Source organism: Corapipo altera, unplaced genomic scaffold (genome assembly GCF_003945725.1).
Source record: "Corapipo altera isolate COAL_440 unplaced genomic scaffold, ASM394572v1 161, whole genome shotgun sequence".
Taxonomy (NCBI): domain Eukaryota; kingdom Metazoa; phylum Chordata; class Aves; order Passeriformes; family Pipridae; genus Corapipo; species Corapipo altera.
The window spans coordinates 1,040,803-1,063,449 of NW_020884979.1; the positions used below are offsets into that span (position 1 = coordinate 1,040,803).

The following is a 22,647-nucleotide window of genomic DNA, read 5'->3' on the forward strand; positions in this document are numbered from 1 at the left end:
TCCCTATTCCCAATCCCATCCCATACCTGTCTCGTTCCCCACGTGCTGCCGAGGCCGCGCTCCCGCCCCCTCCGCGCAGGCGCGCGGGCGCAGGGCAGCATGGGGGGCGTCGCGGCTGCGCGGAATGATGACGTCACAGCGCCCCGCGCGTTGCCTGGTAACGGCGTGACGGCGATGGCGGCGCGGGAGCGACCAGGCCTCGGGCTGTCTGTCCGTTCGTCTGCACGGTTTATTACATATACACGCGCTATACATTCATGCGACACGCGGCAGCGGCGGCACCCGCCCGCGTCCCCCGCCCAGAGGGCGCTCCGCGGGCCGGGCCCTCGCCGCTCCCCCGCAGGCACGGCCGGTGGGTGAGGCACTGAGGTGAAATCCCCGCCCAGGAGGTGTCGGCACCTCCGGAAGCAGCTCGGCAAAGGCTACAGGACACACGGTGACCGACGGCCCGGGGCCCACACAGAAGGCACTTGGGAGATGCAGCACCTCGGCTCCTGTGGCTACTTCAGCCAGCTCCAGTCAAAACTCTGCAAGGAAAGCAGGGGAACAGCTGAGTGCAGGATCCAGCTGCTGGATGTGGGTCTTGTTTGATGTTCCCAGGAGTTAACAAACCACAGCATACCCTAAATCCCAGAACCATAGAATGGTGTAGGCTGGCAGGGATTTTCTGCTTGGCCTAAAGAATGGTTACTTCACCACAGAGGGACTTTGGATGAGGGCCTGGACTGATAAGAGAAGGGGGAATGGCTTCCCACTGCCAGAGGGCAGGGTTAGATGGGATACTAGGAAGGAATCCTTCCCTGGGAGGCTGCTGAGGCCCTGGCACAGGTTGCCCAGAGAAGCTGTGGCTGCCCCTGGATCCCTGCAAGTGTCCAAGGCCAGGTTGGAGCGACCTGGGCTAGTGGAAGGTGTCCCTGCCCATGGCAGGGGGGTGGGACTGGATGGACTTTAAGGTCCCTTCCAACCCAAACCATGGATTTGGGTACTCAGTACTCTCTAAAGTCCCACCTCTGCCACAAGAAGAGTTTTTGTTCATCACCCAAAAGGGCTCTGGAAATGTGAACCCTGCCCACCCCAGTGCTGGGACACAAACCAGGACTCTCCAGCTGGGAATGCAACCAGCATTCCAAGAAAGATCTACCAGCCCAGAGTCCCAGAGAACAGCTGAAACCAGCACCAAGTGCTCCCTCCTCCTGCTCAAGGAGTTCTCCACATCCCCAGAGCACCCTGATGTGGCTCCTAAAAACCAGGACCTGAGAAATTCCTGATTCCTCACCAGACTTACCATCATGCTGTTCTGCTCCTGCCTCACCTCCTGCAGGATGCTGCTGAAGAGTTCCAGGTAATTCACATTCTCCTGTATCACATCAGCAAAATTTTCCCTGCAGGGGAAAAAAAAAAAAAGCAAAGGATGACAAGATTTCAGCCACCAAAAGTAACATCAGAAGGTGAAAAAACCCACAAACCCAAATCCAAACAACCCCAGTAAGCTGATTTATAGTCCTCTGCAGTGGTAGGAGATACCTTGGTAGGATAAGCAAATCCAACCCCAAGGAAGAGCAACATGACATAGGAAATAAAAGAAGAATATTCAGGAAATGAATAGCACAGTGCTTTAGCTGAGAGTGGTGTGTGGAACTTGCTCAGGAAGAGAGAGTGGAGGTGGTTTCTGAGGAAAGAGTTCAACCAAATTCCTGATTTTTTTTTAGAGCATTAGTAACAAGCTTATTTTGGGAGGATAAAAATCCCACCTGGATACTGGACCAGACGGATTGCTTAGGACTGACCCAAACTTCAGACCTCCACTCGAACTGAGACTTTTTGAAATCACAGCAGTTTTAAGAAGGACTAAACGTGGCCTGATTTATCTGGGACTTGCCAGAGGTGAATTACTGTGACTCCAGTCAGGAGCTGGACAGTTCAGCCTTCAGAGGATGTCCAAACCTGCCTTCCCAGCATATCCCAAGCCCAGCCCATGGGATGCCCTGGGGTGGAGGGGAGAGGCCGTGCCCTCAGGCCCCTGAGCAGCAGAGGGAGGGTTGGGGAGCGTGTGCACACACAACAGCCAGGCTGATTCCCTGCAGTTCTCCTTCCCCAGCATTCCTACCCTTCCTGGGGAGCTGCCAGCGAGGACAGAGGGTGGGGAGGGGCGTTCCCTGAGGAGCCCTGCGGGAGCCACGCGGCTGCGGGAGTCGAGGCCGTCCCTTCCAGGCTGGAGCTGACCAGGGATCGGGAGGAGCTCTGAGTCTGGAAGACACAAATCCATCAAATCCATCGGCTGTGAGGGACAAAGGGAGGATTTAGGGTTCACTCTTTTGTGGGTTACACAGGAGCACAGTTTGTAACACAGACACAGCCCTCACGTGTGGGAACTGGGAGATGGCCGCAGCTGGAGAGGCTCTGTAACTAATGCAAAATGAGCAGTATAGTCTTAAAACACCCTAAACTAAGCAGGAAAGCACCTCTTTAGCTTTTGCTTTTACCACCTCACACTGCCCTTCTCTGTGGAAAAAAAAATCGACCATAGTGTGGCAGTTCTGCCTTTCTGGTCTCCTCCCAGTTTCCTTTGATGTCTCCTGGCTCTGCCCTGGAAGGAAAAGCAAACAGACAATCCAAGAGCTACTTACACAAGCAATTTTCAGCAAATGCCATATCTCCCTTTGTCTTTTTCCCTGCATCTGCATCACTGAGTTGTCAGCTTCCTTGATGTTATTTAGAGCCACTTCAATCTCAGGAAGCAAGTCAATGATCTTCTGCTTACAGCCCAAGAGCTTGCTAGAATAAAAACCAAACACAAAGTCACTTCCCCGCTCCTGTGGCAAAATCAAAAGCCTCACCTTGGGATTCAAGATACCCAAAGACTCAATGAACAAATCCCTGTGATATCTTCTCAGCTCTTACACTATTTCTGATTTTAACTTAAGATTTCAATGCCAACCTAAACACTCATTTTAGTGAACTCCTGGTTCCTAACAGTGCAAGCCATTCCATTCTCATCCCCTGCCCTATTACCTATAAACATCAGTTATAAGTTTTGAAAAAGTGGAAATTCAACACAGAGAAGCAGAATTAATACTGGCATGAGAAACATGGATGGAGTTTTGGGCTCTGACCTCTATGATTTTCACTCTCCTTTCCTACTACAAAGCTACAAATGCCACAAGTTGCATCTGTTTGGGGTTTTCTGCGTGCATAAAGTACCTGAGATGGCCAAAGAGCTCCTTGAGGACTCGGTCTTGGCTCTGGACTGTCTGCACAATGATCTTCACCATGTCTGTGCTGTCACTGTAGGCATGATCTGGAAGGGGCAGCAACCACCACATCAGTCAAATCACACAGTATTTTTTGCATTCGAGGTCAGAAAAATTAATCGTGGGGTACTAATGTGAAACAGTCTTTAAACCATCTCCTTCCATACCTGGAGGTCTTGTTTTCAATTGCTTGTACAAGTCTATGGCTCTCTGTTCCCTTGGAAAAGAAGAATATGATTCAGACGTGTCAAACAAGCAGGGGGCTCAAGAAAAAAAGCATTGCAATGAAGTGATGCCTTTCTGAACCTCAGACCTTGGAGCTGCCACCTTCTCCTACAGCTCCTACACAAGCATGACTTTTGGGACACAGGGATGCTCTGTGATGGAATCCAACACTTCCCTAAAAGCTGTCCCTCTTTTTTTCTCTGAATTAGGCATTTTCTTCTCAGAAAACCACACTAGGTGGAGGTTATTTTCAGTTTCAAATTTCCACATGCCCCAGCTGTGTTTTCTTTCCTTAGTTATTAAACTTCATTTTTGTAACTGTAACTGCACAACTGCCTGAGAAATTCTTGTTCCTGTTCTGCATTTCTTTGCTCGAATCTTAGTCATATTCTGCAAATGGAAAGAGACAGTTGTGTCACAGACAAGAGGACATTGTTTCTCTTCTTTCAAATATTTCAAAAGCAGCCAAACACTGAAACTTCCAGCCTTGAACAAATCCTCACTGTTCTAACTCACAGCCTGTCAGAAACAAGCAGCAGTTTCCCAGCTCTGACCCTGGGCTGCAGTGGTGGAATTGCTTAAAAAGCAATGTTTTAGGAGGCAGGTTCACCATGAGTTGGAGCTGCTCTGACTGTTGGGCTGCTGCTGCAAGGGGTGGCTTCTCCCCTTCACCACTTCCTCCCCTGGGCACCAGTTCTGCTGCTGCTGCAGCTACACGTGGATGAAAAGGAACTTAGCCATGAGGGAGGGGGGAGAACATGCCAGGAACAGGCACGTTGAACACTCAGAGTCCTTCCAAAGAGCTCTTACTAACAGCAGATTTAGTGGCTGTTCAATCCCTCTCTTTTAGAATCACCACTTGTGTTCTCAGCAGCAGCCCAGTAACTGCTTCCTGTGTCTTCCCAAGATCAGTAATACCACTCAGCTCTTTCCTATTTTAATACTTTAAACAAACAAACAAAAAAAATCGACTTTCCAGATATTCAAGTACCCACAAGTGATTTACCTTTTCTTTGAAAATACACTAAAGATATTTAGCAGGGCTTTACAATGGTCTCATGGTTTTCTCACTCAACACTACAAAACTCACCCCTCTCCAAAGCAAAAGGAAATCCTGAGGTGAGATCAAGATATATCTCTGCCACAGCCTCTTGTGAGATGAGGTTTCATAGATGAGTAACAGAGAAGTGTCCCACAAGTGGTGGGACCTTCCCTTCCAGTAACAAAATGATCTTGAACCAATCACACACTACTCTGCACTGGCACTTTGCATTTCAAAAGCACTAAGGCAACCAGCAACAGGGGGAAAAAAACCCTAAAAATACAGAAAATCCATTTCTGTGCCATAAAAATAAGCAGCAGAGGACTTACAGGCTCTCCATGACCTCTCCCTGGCGCCTGGCATACGGACTCTTCTGGAGCTCCACGATTTCTGTGTGCAGAGCCATGATCTGCTCATCCAGATACCCAATATCTTCAGCCTAGTGGGAAAATGGAGCTTCAGATCACACTGAAGGAGGAGAGCAGTCAAGTAGATAAAAATCCCCAAAACACCTGTTTGGATAATGGGCTGCCTCCTTGGAGAGTTTAGGAGAAAGAAAAGCTGCTACAATAGTTGAGGTGGTTGTTCTTGGTGCATGGTATGACCTAGATCCAAATTTCTGTCCACCACAGTGGAGGAGAAAAATCAGTTTCTTCATAAATCATCTCTCTGTGTGTCTGGAATTCACACAAGTTACGCTGCCTGCCAAACAGACTGAGATACCCCTGTGTGTCCCAGAGTGAAACATTTTCCATGCCTGACAAATGGACACAGTGTGAATGACAGAACACAGTTCTGATGGCCTGCAAAGTAAATGTTTGTTGAGGTTCCTGGTTGTCTGGAGAACAGCCAGGGACAGCTCTGAATTATTCTGCTAGAAGCAGCCTCCCTTTTATCTTTCTTGCTTCCTGACAAGGAGAAATAAGATTTAAAGAGCTAATGGGCAAAATTTAGGTGGGAATCCCAATTCCCCCATCTCCATCATATAAGCAAGGCAGAGTCAAGGCTCCAAGAGCCTTTTGACTTAGAAGAAGACAGGCAATGGAACCCAGAACCTGAACTACCCACTCTATTCCTACATAGAGGCAAGAAATAAGCCAAGTAATTTATTGTCTTCCTAATGGTGCCTGGGATTTTTATGTATTAATCACAGTGCTCTGTATTACTGTGAGAGCCAATGCAAAAACTCTGGTTTTGCTCTAACTTTCTTAAGGATGACTCTTATTAAAAAAACTAATTTGCATATTTACTTGCAGAATGCCAGAACTTTCTGTCTGTGCTCCTACCTGTGCACACTGAGAGGCTTTCTCTTCCATTTCCTTCCAGGCTTTGAGCATCTTCTCTGAAGCTTAAGAGAAAAGAGTTGTTAATTTTTAACAGGATACAAACAGACACAAAAATAAAGCAAGACCTGGACTTTACACGTATCCATTGAATTTGAACACAAAGAGAATGATGCTGAATCTCCAAGCAAAGCTGCAACTCTGTGCTCACCTTAACTCACACACTGATCCTTTGGTAGGATTCCACTGTTTGCAATCACTGCCCTAAAACGAGTCTGAGTCTTTAAACTCCACCATTAAGCTCAACAACTGCCACTTTTGATTGAACACAGACTGTCCAAAACCAGTTCACCGAGTCTTTCCATTTTCCATCATCATCCTTCAGCCCAGTCATCATTTTTGGCTCAAGCTGCAGTTTTTAGCCATATAATCCAAACTATATGTAAATCTTGCTATTCTCCCCTGAACAGTATTTGTAGGATCCAGACATTTCTGGGACATTAAAACTGTAGCTGCTGCTTTTTCAGCCCATCTCTCATCCTGACAAATGGCACCTCTGGATATCAAGCACAGCAGCCCTTCCACTGTCAGCACGGGCAGCAGCTCTGCCCTCCACTTGGTGCCCAGTGACAACTCCAAAGAAATCAGACTCTGAGGGAATAAACAGCAAACATTCACATCACCTGCACTATTCATGCTCCCATGTTCTTGTTCTCAGTGGGGAACAGCTGACCACCTGTCCCACTGTCACTGAAGGTCTCCAAAAATGGTCTGTTTTTTATCCTCCTGCCTTTGCTTCTGCCAAACCCTTCTCCTGCATCCACCTGAGCTAAAATACACCCATAATGCTGCCCACCACTGTCAGTCTGACCCTTTCCAGCATCAGAAAGACTCCAGGCAAGTATTCCCCAATACCCACATATTCCATAAGCCATCTGGTCACTGTATCTCTCCAGGTCGAGGCGAATGCTCTGGTGAAAGAATTCCAGCTTTGCCTTCAGCTGCTGGGATGCTGAGACCATGTTGTTCTTCATTTTGATCAGGTTGGCATTGTACCGAAGGAGGCTGAGCCTGACAGATGAAACAAGGACAGCACAGGTTAAGCTGGACTTAAAACAAGGAAACTCCATTGCTGTGAGGGTGACTGAGCACTGGCACGAGCTGCCCACAGAGGTTGTGGAGTCTCCATCCTTGGAGATACTTAAAAGCTGTCTGGATGTGGTCCTGGGCAACCAGATCTAGGTGACCCTGCTTGAGCATGGACTGGGCTGCAGGACTTCCAGAAGTCAACCTCAGCCATTCTGTGAGTCTCTGAGTATATTCCAGTTTTTTTCTCAGTGTCAGGCACTGCACAGTAAAACTGCTGGAGTGGAACCAGCTCCCAGCCCGAGAATGTTTTATAACGTAAAGGTACAGAACAGCAGAGGGCTGTAAAACTTTAGGGAACCAGCACTCCCTGAGACACACAGTTCCATGCCAACAGAGCCCGTGGTGGCACCACAGTGACAGTTGTGGCTGAGTGGGAACTCACATGGCAGCTCTCTGGCCCTGGAAGAGCCTGCTGTAATCCTCCTTCAGGCCGATCACGTAGTGAACCGCTTCTGCCCACACCTTGCGCAGCTGAGGGATCGGCAGCTGGATCTTACTGTCCTGGACTGAGCACAGACAGACACAGGCAAACAACAACCCCAGGAAAGGACTTCAGTGCCTACAGCACCCCTCATTCCTGCTGCAGGTGCCTGAGCTAAGGGGTCAAGCCAGGTAAGCTCTGCTCAATTTTTAAGTGTGTATAAGCTTTTCATGTCACAGCTCCTCAGGGGTGTGACAACCTGCTACTGGGCAGTAAAACACCAGGAGGGTTTTTGTCCCAAAAACTCTAAGCAAATTTAATCACTCCATTTAATCAACTGTCCTGACACCTTCCAATCTTGTTTCCTCCCAGACTCCTGATGTTTAGGGGAAAAGATGCAGGACTTTGTGTGTTCCCCTGTAGAGATGGGAACTGTCAGTACATTGGGATATCAGTAAATATGTCATAAGATTCAGCACAATGCAATGAGATTCACCAGACTAAAACAACCCAGAACACAGGAAAAAAACCCAGTCAGAATAAACCTGAGTGACACTAAAAGGAGATGAGGAAAACCAGTGCAGACAAACCAGTGAAAATAAAACTACTTAACAGCAACTGCATGTCACAAGGCATTTCCTCACATGCAGTATCTCAGCAGACATCTCCTGTCCCCTGTCACTACCTTTTCTTTCACAGAGGTACAAAAGGCCCTTCATACAGATATATTTGGGATATATAAACCTTCAGAGGGGTTTATTAGGTCCTGCAGATGACTGCTGTCATCTCAGGAGACATGCAAGGGAGGCAGCAAGCAAAGCAGCAGCTTCCATAGGTGGTCTAAAAGCACACCCTGGAGATGCCAGGGCTCTGTCATCAGGCCAAGGGTGGATTCTTTCATTTCCCACAAGGAACAGCACTTGTGCAGCACACTCACCAATGTAGTTGACACAGTCAGACAGACTCCGAGAAGCGAAGGGGCCATCGTAGACAGTTTTGCTTTTATCAAACAAATAGACCATGTAGCTGTCCCAGCCTCTCTGGGGAGAACAAGAGAACAAAACATAAAAAAGAGAAACCCCAAACAGCTCCTACTAACCCAGAGAGTCCTGGTTACATCATGAACTACTCATTGTGGGCACCTCTCTTAAGTGCCTTAAAAAACTGATTTTATTGACCCCACAGAAAGAAAGGACGCTTTGCTAACAATTATTTAAGTATTTAGGCAGGATTTAACTACAGAAATCTGCTTACATTACCCAGTAAAAGGCCTTAAGAGTTACTACACTTCCAGAGCAAATTACCTCCTGTGGGAGAAGGTTCAGGCAATGTATCTTCCCTAAGATTTTTAATTCCCTGAGAATGGGAAAGACATGAAATGAACAGAATGATTCTTACCACGCCATCAATAACACACTGGGAAGCAGGTTTCCGAGGGTCCAGGCAAATCCCTGTTTCCAACAGCAGTTCCTGATTTCCAGTGCTTATCCCAGTCTCAAACTCAATCCGATTCTGAAGGGAATGAAGGCTTTCCTCGGGATGCAAAAGAAAGGACACGATCTTGGCAGAGGTCATGTTTAGGATGTGCACTATCTGTAAGAAGAGCACAAGGAGATTACAAGCCCCTGGATATCAGAGCCAAAGGAAGCCTGGGAAGGAGCACGTAGCAGTTTTGGGAAGGAGCACATAGCAATGAACATGTCAGAACTAGAGCATCATTTGAGTTTCAGTGACTGCAATCATCAAGTCAGGAGTAAAGTCCCACATAACAAACTCAAAGCCCAGGCCTGTAACTTCTAATGTCAGAGAAAATGACAATCAAATAGCCTTCAAAAGAACAGGGACAAAACTACCCTCCTGCTTCTACACATGCTTGCCTCAGCTAGTCTTACTCCAGCAGAGCTCCAGCAAGGACTCCAAGGGGAGAAGTGAGGTGAATGCCACCTCTGTTCTGCTCCAGGTACTACTACTGCAGTACATCGGTACACCTGGAGTCACAGCACCAACAGGGAAGTGCAGGAAAACGGCTACTGGTAAATATTAAACCCTGATTTGATCTTGGTGAGCCCTTTCCAAGATGACAGACAGTAACAGAGGGTCATCCTTCTACTCCAAGTGTAAAACTAGAGGTTAATACTGCAGGTGATATTTTGCCTTCCAGTATGTACCGGACAGGCTGTGTTTGCACTCGCTTCCTGAAAAACATTCCTCGTGACCCTGCAGCTGGATGATGCCAGGATTACAGCTTTGCTGCACTGAGCACCCTTTCTGTCCTCTGGGATGATTTCAGAAGGCCTTTAAACCAACCCTCACTCACCTTCAAATTCAGGATGTGATCCATTATTAGGAAACACCTTGGACGACCGGTCTCGGGATCCGAACCTCCACCCCTCTGCTGTGGATCCCAGTTCAGCATCAGCTGCAACCAATTTTCCATGGGTTCTACAATCAAACTGAAGCAGAGGGACTGTAAGGAAGGGAAGGCAGATATTCTCTTCACCAGACCGAGGCAGCTCAACCTCCTGGGCCTCTTCTTGAGCGCTCTATTCAACAGGCTCTGCCCATCTTTGTGGCCTGCCCTGCACTTGCAGCAGTTTTGCCAACACAGCTTCTGCTTCCATGGAGAAACTCCCTCGAGTTCTTGGTTCATGAGATTCAATACCATCAAGTTATCAGGTAGATGTTACTGACTGGCCTTGTGGTAAAGGGCAGAAAGCGGACACAGAGTTCTGAGCTGCCATCAACCCACGAACCGGGCACAGGAGAGCCGAAAATACCAAAAAAACAGCCACGTGGGCTATTCCTTAACAGCAAACAGCAGCTTGCCAGGAGCTTTCAACACTCCTGAGGAGGAAGATGGAGGAGCCCTCAGTGCTTGGGAGGAAGGAGGGAGAGCCCTCAGTTTACAGGACCAGACTGGTCAGCTGTGCTAGGGACACACTCACCCACAGAGGCTGTGGGGCTGCGGCAGGTGGGTGCTGAACCGAACCTCCCCGTTCATCTCCTCGGAGGCAAAGATGTGCTTTGGGTCCTTCTTCTTGATTTTTTCGTGCCTGCAAAGCAAAATCCTCTGTGGACATGCTGGCAGTGTTACTTTTGTCAGGGGGCAGTTGAATATGTCAGCAGCAAAAAGTGCCAGTGTCCAGCAGCTTTAGAAAACAAACTCGGAACAGAAACCCGAGTTTCCTGTTTTCTGCCTCTGACACACAGACTGGTTTATAACGATATTTTTTTGATTGAAATTTTGCTTGTGAAGGAGTTACCAATGACCAGAGGCCACCACACAACATACAAGCACTTACAAGCACCTCCCCAAGAAAAAGTGTCTTACCAGGTGAATGGCTGTAGATTATGTAAGAAAGGTCTAAATCCTGCAATGCACTCAAACACCATCGTCCCAAAGCTCCAGTAATCAACAGTAACCGAGTAGGATTTATTCTCAAAGAGTTCTGGAGCCTAAAAAGGATCATAAAAAGACACTTTGACAGTGGTATTTCCTTGCATTTCTGCAGAGGCAAAGCTGTGTCCAGGTGTGGCTCCCAGCTCCAGCTCCAGCTGTCCAGTGGGTCAGGGCCTGGAGCAGCCAACCCATGAGATGGGAGGGAGCTGGACTTGTTGGGTCTGGCTGGGGGATGAGAGCAGCCCCCAGTCATGGCACAGGAAGGGATGGATGGGATCTAACTCCCCTTGGAAGCCACAGGTGATGCAACAAGGGGCAACAGCCCCAGACAGCCATCTGGGAGGTTCATGATGGACATGAGGAAAGGACACCCTGGGGACAGCTCCCCAGGATCTCCATTTTTGGAGGTTTCAGGGCTTGGCTGGGCCAAGCTCTAGAGCTTACCAAATACTGTAATGTTCCAACAAACGAAGTGCATAAACTTCCTTGATCCAGATCCTTTGCATATCCCAGGTCTATTATTTTGTGGACAATCTGCAGACAGTTTTAACAGTTCATCAGAAGAGCAAATGCCAAGAAAAAAACAACCAAACAACCCAAAATCTGCACAGTGACAGCATACAATCCACAGCATACAATCAAGACGAGGAAAGAATGGAAATTCTGGAGAAAGTCCGTGGCAGGGCTTCAACACGTGACAGTGTTAAAGCTGACAGTAAATTCACAGCTGAGTTTTCAGTCCAGTTCAGTGTGACAACTCCCAGAAATGACAATGGAGACACCACTGACAGAGGCCACCTGACTTACCTTCCCACCTTCATCCTGAAGAACAATATTTTCAGGCTTTAAATCTCTGTGTATAATTCTGTTTTCATGCAAATACTGGATACCAGACCCTGAAAGACACGTGTTTGATTTAATTGAAAATAAACCCACATTGATTAAAGATACATCTGATAAAATACAATACTGGGGAGCAAGTCCCCAACCTTCAAAGATTTACCACCGCTCACATGTTTAACAGCTTCAAACTTGCATTTCTTCTCCAAGGGGAGAAGGGGAACAAGGATGAAGGAAGCAGAGCTGCTTTTTAGTTCAGGGACAGAACTGGAAGCCCTCTGAGCACTGCAAGGATAGGCCAGTACTCCAAAATGCTTTCTCATGCCAAAACTAGCTCTGTTCCTACAAATTATCTGTGAGAGAAACGAGAAAACAAGGAGCTCTCTTGGAAAGCCTAGCTCGTGGAGAAACCCTGGCATCACCCTCCATCAGGGTGTCCAGGACAGGAGGGCCAGCTTCAATTCTCACATCTATAATTTTCTTATGGCATCCAGCAAGCCACAGCTCAACAGCCTGACAAATGAGGTATATGATTAAACACCTCAAGTTTGTGTCACATGAAGGTTTTCACAGATTACTCCAGCCTTGGGGAATGGCTTTAAAGCAGGTACACAAAGGCATCAAATGCAATTGTTCCCTGTGAGCACTGCTGTCATCTGGAGCCCCTCTCACCCTGCCTGCTCCCTTTCCAAACTGCAGAATCCCAAATCCACGTGGTATCAGACATCCGTCACCCTGAACAAACAGAATTTCCCTCCTGCTAAGCCAACCCTACACAGAGATGCCACAGGGCAACTCTGGCACTTCTCACATCAGTCAGTGCTTTTTGCCTTGTAAAATTACATTCCTTCAAGTGATAAGTGGTTTGGCATCAGCAGAAGTGAGGTTTGAACAGAAAACCGTGACCTTAACAAAACATTAATGTCATGGTCACCTACACCTGACCACAGCTTTTCCAGTCCCATTCCACAGACACATCACTAGTGGGAGTTTCTGGTCTCTGTTAACTCCAGGGACACCAAATCCTTCCTCTGAGATAGAAACCTGATTTGTTTTAATGCCCTGTTCTTGGCAGTTCCCTTTTCACAGTCAGCTGAAAAAGCAAAATGCCATTACACATTAAAAAACCCAGAACAACCCCAAAAAAACCCCACAGGAAAGGCCATAAGACTACGCACCGATGTCACTAAGCAGAGAAAGGATTTGACTTTCCTTAAGTCCACAGCAGTTTTCTGGTTTGTTTAGCAGCTGCAATAAAAAAAAAACCACATGTTTAGACTCACAGTGCAACAGAGAAGAACAACATTTTCCATCCCCCAATCAGTGTCTTAACGAGCTGTCAATAAGCAGCTTCAGCAATTTCTGACTTTGACTGCACTTGAGGCTTTTAGAGATGACTGAGGTGCCTCTGCCCTCATGATAGATCCATGATGAGAAATTACCAGTGATGTGAAGCACAAATGATGCCAAACAGGAGAAAGATTTAAAGAACACATCACAAATTTAAAAAAAAGGATTATTTTTTTTCCTTTCATGAACAAAGCATTACAGGGATCCAACGAAATGAAAACCATTACTTCCTAAATTGTTCCAGCATCTGTGCAACACTGAAGGGCTCATTAGAAATTAAATGATCAGACACTGCAAGTAGAGCTAATTTCCTGAGCATGTAGATGAGGCAATTTCCAAGCAAATTGTGACAGGGATTTGCAGCTTTCCCCCTGTAGAAACTGCTGCTTCCTAAATCCAGGGTATGGAAATGACACACTCCACCAGGATAAAAGAGTATCTGCCCCTTGCATTGCCCTCTGCTTTCTAAAACACAAGCCTCATTTCCCACGTGTGGCTTTTTTCCCCACTTCACATTTACTTCCTCACGCCTGTCCCTGGAGAGCCAGGTGCTCTGGTGACACACACAGCGTCACTGCCCCTGGATTGGTGCACCCTGGAAGCAGAGCAGCCGTTACCTTCCGGAGGTCGCCCCCCGAGCAATATTCCATGGCCAGGAGGGGAACGTCGTTAACCAGAAAGTTCATCTCCTCGGGAACTTCACAGGCTTTGACTACGTTGGGATGGTTCAACCTAAGCACATGGAAAGCTGGGTGAGAACTCTGCCCCCCTCTCTTGGAAGGGTGAGACAAGACTGCAATCCAACCACGTTTTATGTTCCTGGGACAGCCTCTGTTCCCCAAATGTGTTCTCTTTAACTAGTACCCACCGGTATCCAAGTGCATAAATTCCATACCTTGGGAATACACAAACCAGGGATGAGCACAAACGATGTCTCAAAGTCAAGGTACAGGACTTTGATGAGGAGGATCCAGGCTCAAGTTCTGGATTCTTGCACATTCCTAGCAAAGTCATTACATATGTGTGCCTGCTTTTGCATGTGGGGCCAGATTCCCCCTGGGAAAGGGGGTTTTGTAGGAATCCGTGTCACTGCACCGGGCAGGTGAAATCCACGTACAGAGGGAAGGATTAATTAATTTCTCCAACTGAATTCTAACAGCTATTTCCCGACTGTCTCTAATTTACGCTGCTCTTGGGAATAAACGACATATCCAGATGGGGAATGAAGACAAATTACTTCTGTGTACACCCACAGGAGCAGCTGTAGCTGTGTGGCTCACTGCTTGTTTTCAGCAACCACAACAGGGATCACCAAGCCCTGACTGACAAACTCAGGTTCCCTGCAAGTGGTTTCCCCCAGTGTCAGGGCACACAGGGAGCAGGTGAGGGTGACAAAGTGACAGCAGGAGCTCAGTAAAGCCCTAAACAGCAGGGGCACTGCAGGCCTTGGGGAGGGCAGCTCAGAGCATCCCAGCTCCCAGGAGTGGGACAGAGCATTCCCTGCTCCAGGACCTCTCTCAAAAGTAAGGAGGAATTCACGGGGCAAAGGAACCATTCTGTGAGATCCCAACACTCCAGTGAGGTCCAGCTTGGCCAGCTGTGGTTCCCAGGTACCTCAGTGACACGCTGAAAATGGATACTGGGCAGCACAGAGGATGGAGCTTCTCAGCAGAAAGTATAAGGAGAGTTTATTCTTTACATTCGGGAGCGTGACAGAAAAAAAGCAATTCCAGGCCCTCCAGCTGCTAAAACAAACGTACCGCAGGGTACGGGCACCTCTCCCCAGCCCATTCAGAGACTGACCACCAGCTGTACCAGCTGTCCCCTCTCCTACTCTGTCCCGGGGCTGATCCTCGGCTGTTGTTCCCCTGGCTGTCCCCGCACCACGGTCCCACTCCCCGGCCGGTTCGGGGGCCGAGGCCCTGCTTGTCCCCTCTCCCGGTCAGTTCATGGGCTGACCCCAGGCTGTGCCCTCTCCCGGCCGGTTCGGGGCTGTCTGTCCCGGGGCTGTGCCCTCTCCCGGCCGTTCGGGGCTGTCTGTCCCGGGGCTGTGCCCTCTCCCGGCCGTTCGGGGCTGTCTGTCCCGGGGCTGTGCCCTCTCCCGGCCGTGCCGGTGCGGTGCCGCCGTGCCATGCCATGCCGGGCCGTGCCGTGCCGGCTCGCCCGCACTCACTTCTTCATGATGTCGATCTCATGGCACCAGCGGTCCTTGTTCTTGACGCTGAGCTCCAGCCGGCACGACTTGATGGCCACGCGGTCGCCCGAGTCCTGCGGGACACAGCGCCGTCAGCCGGCCCGGCCCGGCCGTGCCCCCCCCGCCGCCCGGCCCGGCCCCACCTGGTGCTGGTACAGGCACACGTTGCCGAAGCCGCCGGTGCCCAGGCGGTCGCGCATCTCCCAGGGCCCGCAGGCGCCGGCCGGGTGCCCGCGCAGCGCCGCCCCGCCGGGGGCCCGCTCGGGGCCGGCGGGGGGCCCGCCCCGCTCCATGGCCCGGCCGCCGCTCCCGCTCTCCGCCTTGATCGCCGCGTCACCGCCCGGCCCCGCGCGGGGCCGCCGCCGGCAGCGCCGCCTCAGTCCCGGAGGGAGAAGTCGAAGGGCTGGAAGTCGCGGCGGAAGGCGCGGGCCTGCCCCTCCTCCTCGGGCCGCGGGGCCGCGCACTGCCGCCAGTCCGCGCGCTCCGGCAGCGCCAGCACCGCCGCGCTCGCCAGCACCGCCCTGCAACACAGCGGCACCGCCCGTCACCAACATGACACCCTGCCGCGGCCACAGCACCGCGGGGAGGGGGCCGGGGCCAGCACCCACCTGCCGAACTGCAGCGGGAACCGCCCGCGGATGCGGTGGAACAGCTTCTCCCCCGTGTCCAGCTCCACGTAGAAGTACGGCATCCCCGGCTGCGCCACCTGCGGGGGACAGCGAGGCGGGACCCGGTGGGAATCACGGAATCCATTCGGCTGGAAAAGGCCTCCGAGACCATCCTGTCCAACCTGGGACCCATCACCACTTTGTCACCCAGACCAGAGCACTGAGTGCCACATCCAGCCGTTTTTTAGATGCCTCCAGGGATGAGGACTCCACCACCTCCCTGGGCAGCCCCTTCCAGTGCCTGACTACCCATTCCATGCACAAAGGTGGGAAGAGACACTGGCTCTAAGAAGAGAGCAGATGTGTCCTATCTTCCCTCTCTTCAGAGAGGAAAGGTACCTCTTCACAGGCACCTCAGAGAGACCTGCTGGAGAGGGATGGTGGGAGTTCAAACAGTCCCTTCCATAGCGATGGGTCGCTTCCTCTGAGAGCACCAGTGGATGATGCACTCCAGGCACTACTGGAATATTTTTTGTGGTTTAGTTCTGCAGTGACTGCAGCCATTAGAGAGAACCAGGCATGTCTGGTCACTCTTAACCTCAGCTGGGTCACCCTGGACTAGCACAGCACAGTTCTAGAGGAAGAAAAGCCAGTGAAGAGGCCACGCTCCCATTCCTCAGCTGATAAATCAGCCTGTCAAAATCAGAACCTAAAACTACCTGATGTGCTGAAAAGAGGGTTGGTGTTTGGCACCAGAAGGAATGAATCCAGGAATGAATCCCAAATAAAGTCTACGAGGCTCTGCCTCCAACAGCTTAACCTTACCCCACAAAGTGACCCCAGAGGGAAAGAGGAGCCTAAGCAGGACAGAGGGAAAGAACAGGTGAAATGTGGCCTCATACTTGCGAGATATCCGAGTGCTCTGGGATTTCTAACAACTCAATCTGTTGTTCCTGTGCTTGTGTAATAAAAGACTCTTTAATGTCTTCAGAAGTGCAGAGGTCCAGTGGGACAGGAATCACCTGGAGAGAGAGGGCACGTCCGTGACAAGCAGACAAGGCACAGAGGGCCCTTGCAGAAAGCCATCAGTGCATCACTGGAGCTGGTGTGCCCCTCAGTACAGCTCAGCCTCATCACACGAGACAGGTGACCACCCATCTCTACAGGCTTAAACTTATGAGATTTTTTTTTCTGTAGGAGCTGAACAAATTGCTGAAAACTGAAAGCTTCAAGTTCTCAGCACTGCCTTCTCCTTTCTGATCTCTGTGGTAGTTCTGGTACAGTTCTGATACACTCACAGATCTGCCACACACAGAAACCACCACAATAAACCCCTGAATGACTCTCACTTCACGTGAGGTTTGTACTCAGTATGAGTTTATATCCTCCCAGGGTGACACCCAAACCATACCTGCAGCTGCAGATGCTGACTCCTGTAGTTTCTTTCAAATAGGACATATCTCTTTCCCTTGCTTCTGAAAAACTCCTTCAGGGCAGCCTTGTACTTGGTCACTTCTTCCAGCACCTCTGAGGACAAGTCCACCACTGACTGATAGTGCCCAATGGGCAAAATCAGGACATGGTCAGGTAACAGGCCCCCTTTGGCCAGGGCAAGGTAGCACTAGAGTGAAACAATACACACCAGTTACTCCCTGCAAGCAGCACACGCTCACCGTGCTGGGGGAATCTGCTCTCTGACCTCTCATTCCAAGTATCCCACAGCCTCAGGAACAGGAGAGTTTTCTCCTCTATGTTGCTTATTAGGGATTGTTAATTAGCAATTTTATTTGAGTTTCTTTTTATGCTGAATGTATTAATTACTAGATGAATAAGAGAGAGGGACTGCCAAAGGACAAAAAACCCAGTATCTTTCGAACACCAGAGAATTCCTTGTCTGCAGGAAAGCAGCTGAGTGAACTTCACCACTGTGGCCAGAATCTCTTAACTCTGACACGAAAATCCATCTAAAATTTTAAATTAAGCCTGTGGACCAACCTGTCCCAGTAGCAGTTTGAAGTGGACTGTGCTATAGAGGAGCAATAGCTTTAAGTGAAGTGCATGAATCAATCATTCATTCAGTGATTGAATTAATCTCCAAGATGTACTTTGAGATGTTGACTTGGAAGGTATCTTCTGTTTCATCTGTATATAACCAACCTGGGACCAGGGAGATCCTGCACAACTCCAGACAGTGCATCCTGCTGCCAAAGCAGGTCCCAGTTTACACTGAGCTCCAGCTGGAAACGTTCTGCCAGATGGTAACATAGGGCTGGCACAGCAAAAGGTGTTCTGACACCAGAATCCAGCTCTGCTGCCATAACAAAACCGGCCACGCTTTACTTCTAAGAGTTTATACTTGTGTCTTTTGTATGGGAGATACAAAGAAACTGAAAACAAACCCAAGAGCGATTGCAAATAAAGTTTGTTTGGGTTTTTTCAGATTGGAGACTGGTATGTTACATTGCCACGGGTACTTACGTGTGTGCCAATACTGACAACCAGGTGCTTCTCCACCTCCGGGCTGGCCAGGCAGAACCAGCAGGGCCCCGTGGGCTGTGCTTTTTGGGAAAGGAAACAAGGATTAGCACGAGGCATATCTGGCAGAACACAGAAGACCTGTTGTTTTCCAGCCACCCTTCCCAGGTGATCAAGTGCTGAAGGTGTCAGAAGGACAGAGCTCCTGGAAGCAGGTCTGGTCAGGAGACTGGTGCCTCTGGGAAATTCCAGCAAGAGAGGAGGTGGAAGTCACACCCTGCTGACTGCCATTGTCATGGAGTGCTCTAACCTAATGAAAGAGCACTGATTCCAGGAGTTCAGTAGTTACAGCTCACTAATAAGAAAGCACCAGTAAATTAAAACAAACAAATCAAACTGAGGTACAATCACTGCCTGGGTACAGACAAGGGCAGGGGCTGTCAAACACACTTGTCAGTTCTGGCCTATTCACACATCAAAACACCTGGATTCACACCCAAATTGCAGTACCTGAGCTGAGCTTTGTGACACTGCCAACTGTCACATTCAGAAGCCAGTCTGGTTCAGAGGGTGAGTGGCATCAGCCCAACCACAACCACCACGGGCCAACGAGCTTTTAAACTATGCTTTTGACTCTCCTTTCACCTATTGAAACATATTTTCCCTTGGAAACAAGAGTCCCTTCATCCTCCTGCATTCCCCCAGTGCCCGGCGTGGTGACAGAGCTCCCTGGCAAACTGACATATCCAGCTCAGCAGCCTGAGGAAGGTCAGGACACGATCCAATGGCTCAAGGGAAGAGCTCAGGAAAAATGCAGCCTCCTACTTACGGGGTTTCTTGGCTTGCTTAGGCTGGGAGTCCCCTCCCTGTTTCCCATCTGAGGGACGTTTCTTTCCCTGATGCTTGTTCAAGTCAAAGAAAAACTGACGAGCTGGTTCTTCCTGTACACAAAATGAAAAGCAAAGCCCGTTAGATCTGCATCCCAGAGAGTGACAGTACATCCAGGAATAAGATTTTTCCTGCAGAGGTGTGAACCACCTTTGAAAAGCATCAACATCACAGAATCACCAAGGTTGGAAAACCCCTCCAAGATCATCAAGTCCACCCTGTGACTGATCCCCACCTTGTAAACCAGACCAGAGCACTAAATGCCACATCCAGTTGCTCCTTGAACTCCTCCAGGGATGGGAACTCTACCACCTCCCTGGGCAGCCCCTTCCAACGCCTGACCACCCTTTCTGTGAAGAAATGCCTCCTGAACATCCTGGAACAGAATGAACTGAGCTTCCCAAGCAATGCAGCAGACTTGACACTCTGTCCTGTAGCTACAGGCCCTACTAAAAAAATCTTGTCCCCATCTTTCTGATGGCTGAAGATTTTAAGACTGAAAGGCCACTCCCCAGAGCCTTCTCTTCTCCAGGTTGAACAACCCCAGCTTTCCCAGCCTGGCTACAGGGCAGAGGTGCTCCAGCCCTTGAAGCATCTCCATGGCCTCCTCTGGACCCGCTCCAGCAGCTCCACGTTCTCGTTATGCTGGGGGACCCAGAGCTGGAGGCAGCACTGCAGGTGGGGTCTCAGCAGAGCAGAGAGGAGGTGCAGCATTACCTGCCCTGCCCTGGCCACGCTGTGGGACGAGCCCAGGACACAGCTGGTTTAAGAAGGGGCACACCAACCACCTCCCACTCCCACGAGGAGGGGCCCAGGGCGGTACCTCTGCTCTGGCCTTGGCAGCCTCCCTGCGCAGTTTCCGGTAGGGATTTTCGGTGACGTCCTGCGGCTGCTTCACCAGCTCCACGGGGTCCATGGAGCTCATGGGCACGATGCTGAAGGCATAGAGGTACTGCAACAAGCACAGGGGGCTCAGGGGCAAGGACTGCACCTCTGAAGGGATCACATACCAGCACAACTCAGCACATCAGGGCATGGAAAAACACCCCCCCTGTGCCAGGGTCCCACCCAGTGCAACCAGGAGTTTATGGAGTGCTCCCAAGGTGCTGCTTTCACTTTAAGGAAAGATCTCTTTGAAAAGCACCAGTGTATCCTACTTGATGGAGACACAACCTTGATCCTTGCCCGTTTCCAGGCCTTCTTTCTGCCCAGAACCTTTTCTGTTAGCAGTTACTCACTGCGAGCAGCACACACCATGCTGTGGGAATTTACTCCCTGACTACTCATTCGGAGTATCCCTCAGCCTCAGGAATGGGAGAGTCTTCTCCTCTGTGTTGCTTATTAGGGATTTTATTTGAGTTTACTTTTATGCTGAATGTATTAATTACTAGAGGAATGAGAATGAGAAAGAGGGACTGCCAAAGGACAAAAAACCAGTATGTTTGGAATGCCAGAGAACTCCTTGTCTGCAGGACAGCAGCCAAGTGAACTTCACCACTGTGGCCAGAATTTCTTAACTCTGGACACTGCAAGTTTTTAACCACTACCAACCTGTCCTTTTGCACCAATATTCGGTAACTTTCATAAGGGGAGAAGAGAAACAGGTTAAAAAAAAAAACAAACAGCCCCTTCCCATCCCAGAAATCAGTTATTCTCGGTGATTTGTGCCTGCAGCCCTCACCCTTCTGACATAACAGGCTAATGGTACCTATTACTCAAGTGAGACAGACACCTCCACTTCAGTCAAGCTTTTAAGTCTTGATGCTGTCCTTTAGCTGGCCAAAGCTGGGCTTACTGCCCTACAACTGTACTTGACAAAAGAAGAAAGATTAGAGGGTGTCAGTACCTTTTTCTTGCTTGTATTGCCAACATCAGCAAGTGCAATGAACCTGGTCACGTGCTGTGGGGTCTCCTGTAGCACTGTGTGATTTCTGTAAGGAAGCAAAACATGGCTCTACAGGTACATGAAGCATTGAAAAGATACTCAGACAGCACATCAACCTTCCTGTGTTCTTCCAAAACAGAACTCTTACTAGAAAACAAAGGAGATTTCACAAGATCTTACAAACCTGTAAGGAAGTCTTTCGTAATAGGCCTTCTCCAGGGCAGCAAAATGGTACCTTGGTTTGAGACTTGCAGCCAGATCTGACACCAACTTGGAGCCACATTTCTTGGTATCTATTTCTCCCTGCACAATACAAGCCAAGTTTTATTTAAACCTGTCAGAGTGCAGCGAAAAGAAACAGTTTTATACAGAACTACATGTTGGGTGTGTAGTACAGTGGTTGCCATTCCCTGGAAGTGGGGGAAAAAAGCCCAGAGGGTTTGATCTTTTATTGCCAACCAGAGCCTACTCATTTATTCCACTCTGTGTATTCAGAGTTTGCATCCACTTGTTTCATCAATCCAATTTTGTCAGGATCTCAGTGCATAAGGGAATCTTATAAGATATACATATATCATCTTACAAGATAATGCATAAGATAAGACCAAGATCAGGGAAGGTTCTTAATGCTGTTACACTGAGCATCTTTTTGGACGTTGGAAGAAACTGAGAGCAAACAATGTCCTTTTGCCACGTGTGCAGCCTTGCTCTCCAGGAAGGTCTGAGATCATCTGAACTTACAACTGGAAAATCCCTTCTGCTAAGGAACAATAACAACACAAAACTGGACACAAATGAAACAACATGCTCAAAGTCCAGATGGAGGAACAACCAGATCAGCTGACTGATACTTGAGGAAATAAACACCAGAATGCTTCAAAAGTTTGGAAGGGGGGGAAAAAATGACGTGATGTCAAGTGGTACTGGAGGTGCTTAGAGCACAGCATTGCTCCTCAGAGAGCAGCAGCTTCATTTGACAGCAGCTGCAACCAACTGAAATCAGAGCAACGTTTGTGATCAGGTGAAAGCCCCTCACTTGGATCCTCCAGGCAGGGACAGATAAACCCCCCTGAAGCTTCACAAATCCTCCTCCCCTTCAGTCCTTCTTTTCTGAAGAACCAAACTGTCCTTTTTTTACTCCCAGCTTTCTCATGCACTCCTGAGACAGCCCAACAGCCCAAGCTGCCACAGCAAGCAAAAGGCAATCCTTTGTCAAATCCACCCGGAGACCGGGAACCGCTCCACTTACCGCGCTGTTGGCAAAGGTGCCCACGTCCCTGGGCCAGGGGGAGGTCAGCAGGATGTCCACTCCTCTGAAGTTTGGGGTGGATAACAGGGATGTTTTGAGCTCCTCCACGTCCTTGGCGCTGAAGCTGTGGGCGGGAGCCGGCTGCTCCTGCGCCTCCGTGCCGCTCAGGTACGCGATGTGCAGCCCCGAGCAGCCGCTGAACACACCCCGCCGGCCTGGGGGACACGGCACCCACTGAGCCAGGGGCACAGCACCCACTGAGCCAGGGGAATGGCACCCACTGAGCCAGGGACACGGCACCCACTGAGCCAGGGACACAGCACCCACTGAGCCAGGGACACGGCACCCACTGAGCCAGGGGAATGGCACCCACTGAGCCAGGGACAC

General features: G+C 49.5%; 2 protein-coding genes and 1 non-coding gene across 3 annotated transcripts in view; all 3 read right to left on the reverse strand.

Moving 5' to 3' along the window:
- Window positions 1–209: 209 nt before the first annotated feature.
- Window positions 210–15,475, reverse strand: CHUK (conserved helix-loop-helix ubiquitous kinase). Its single transcript, XM_027665617.1, has 21 exons — window positions 15,299–15,475; window positions 15,135–15,229; window positions 13,579–13,693; window positions 12,790–12,859; window positions 11,579–11,667; window positions 11,216–11,305; window positions 10,703–10,827; window positions 10,317–10,424; window positions 9,689–9,824; window positions 8,770–8,964; window positions 8,309–8,411; window positions 7,333–7,456; window positions 6,721–6,872; window positions 5,805–5,866; window positions 4,848–4,957; window positions 3,419–3,468; window positions 3,202–3,298; window positions 2,628–2,775; window positions 2,108–2,247; window positions 1,286–1,382; window positions 210–527 (listed from the first exon to the last, which is right to left on the reverse strand). The coding sequence occupies exons 1-21, from the start codon at window positions 15,446–15,448 to the stop codon at window positions 501–503; spliced, it is 2,283 nt and encodes a 760-aa protein (XP_027521418.1). The 5' UTR covers window positions 15,449–15,475; the 3' UTR covers window positions 210–500.
- CWF19L1 (CWF19 like cell cycle control factor 1) overlaps window positions 15,468–22,647 on the reverse strand; it is a 10,719-nt gene continuing 3,539 nt past the window's right edge. The window contains exons 5-14 of the mRNA XM_027665632.1: window positions 22,261–22,475; window positions 21,196–21,314; window positions 20,973–21,057; window positions 19,950–20,078; window positions 19,068–19,179; window positions 18,242–18,321; window positions 17,175–17,384; window positions 16,666–16,785; window positions 15,764–15,861; window positions 15,468–15,676 (exon numbers count right to left, since the gene is read on the reverse strand). Coding sequence (XP_027521433.1) covers window positions 15,532–15,676; window positions 15,764–15,861; window positions 16,666–16,785; window positions 17,175–17,384; window positions 18,242–18,321; window positions 19,068–19,179; window positions 19,950–20,078; window positions 20,973–21,057; window positions 21,196–21,314; window positions 22,261–22,475 — 1,313 coding nt within the window. The 3' untranslated portion in view covers window positions 15,468–15,531. The remainder of the gene's footprint in view (window positions 15,677–15,763; window positions 15,862–16,665; window positions 16,786–17,174; window positions 17,385–18,241; window positions 18,322–19,067; window positions 19,180–19,949; window positions 20,079–20,972; window positions 21,058–21,195; window positions 21,315–22,260; window positions 22,476–22,647) is intronic.
- Window positions 16,953–17,092, reverse strand: LOC113957850. The gene has a single exon (XR_003531312.1). It is a non-coding gene; the product is annotated as a small nucleolar RNA SNORA12 (small nucleolar RNA).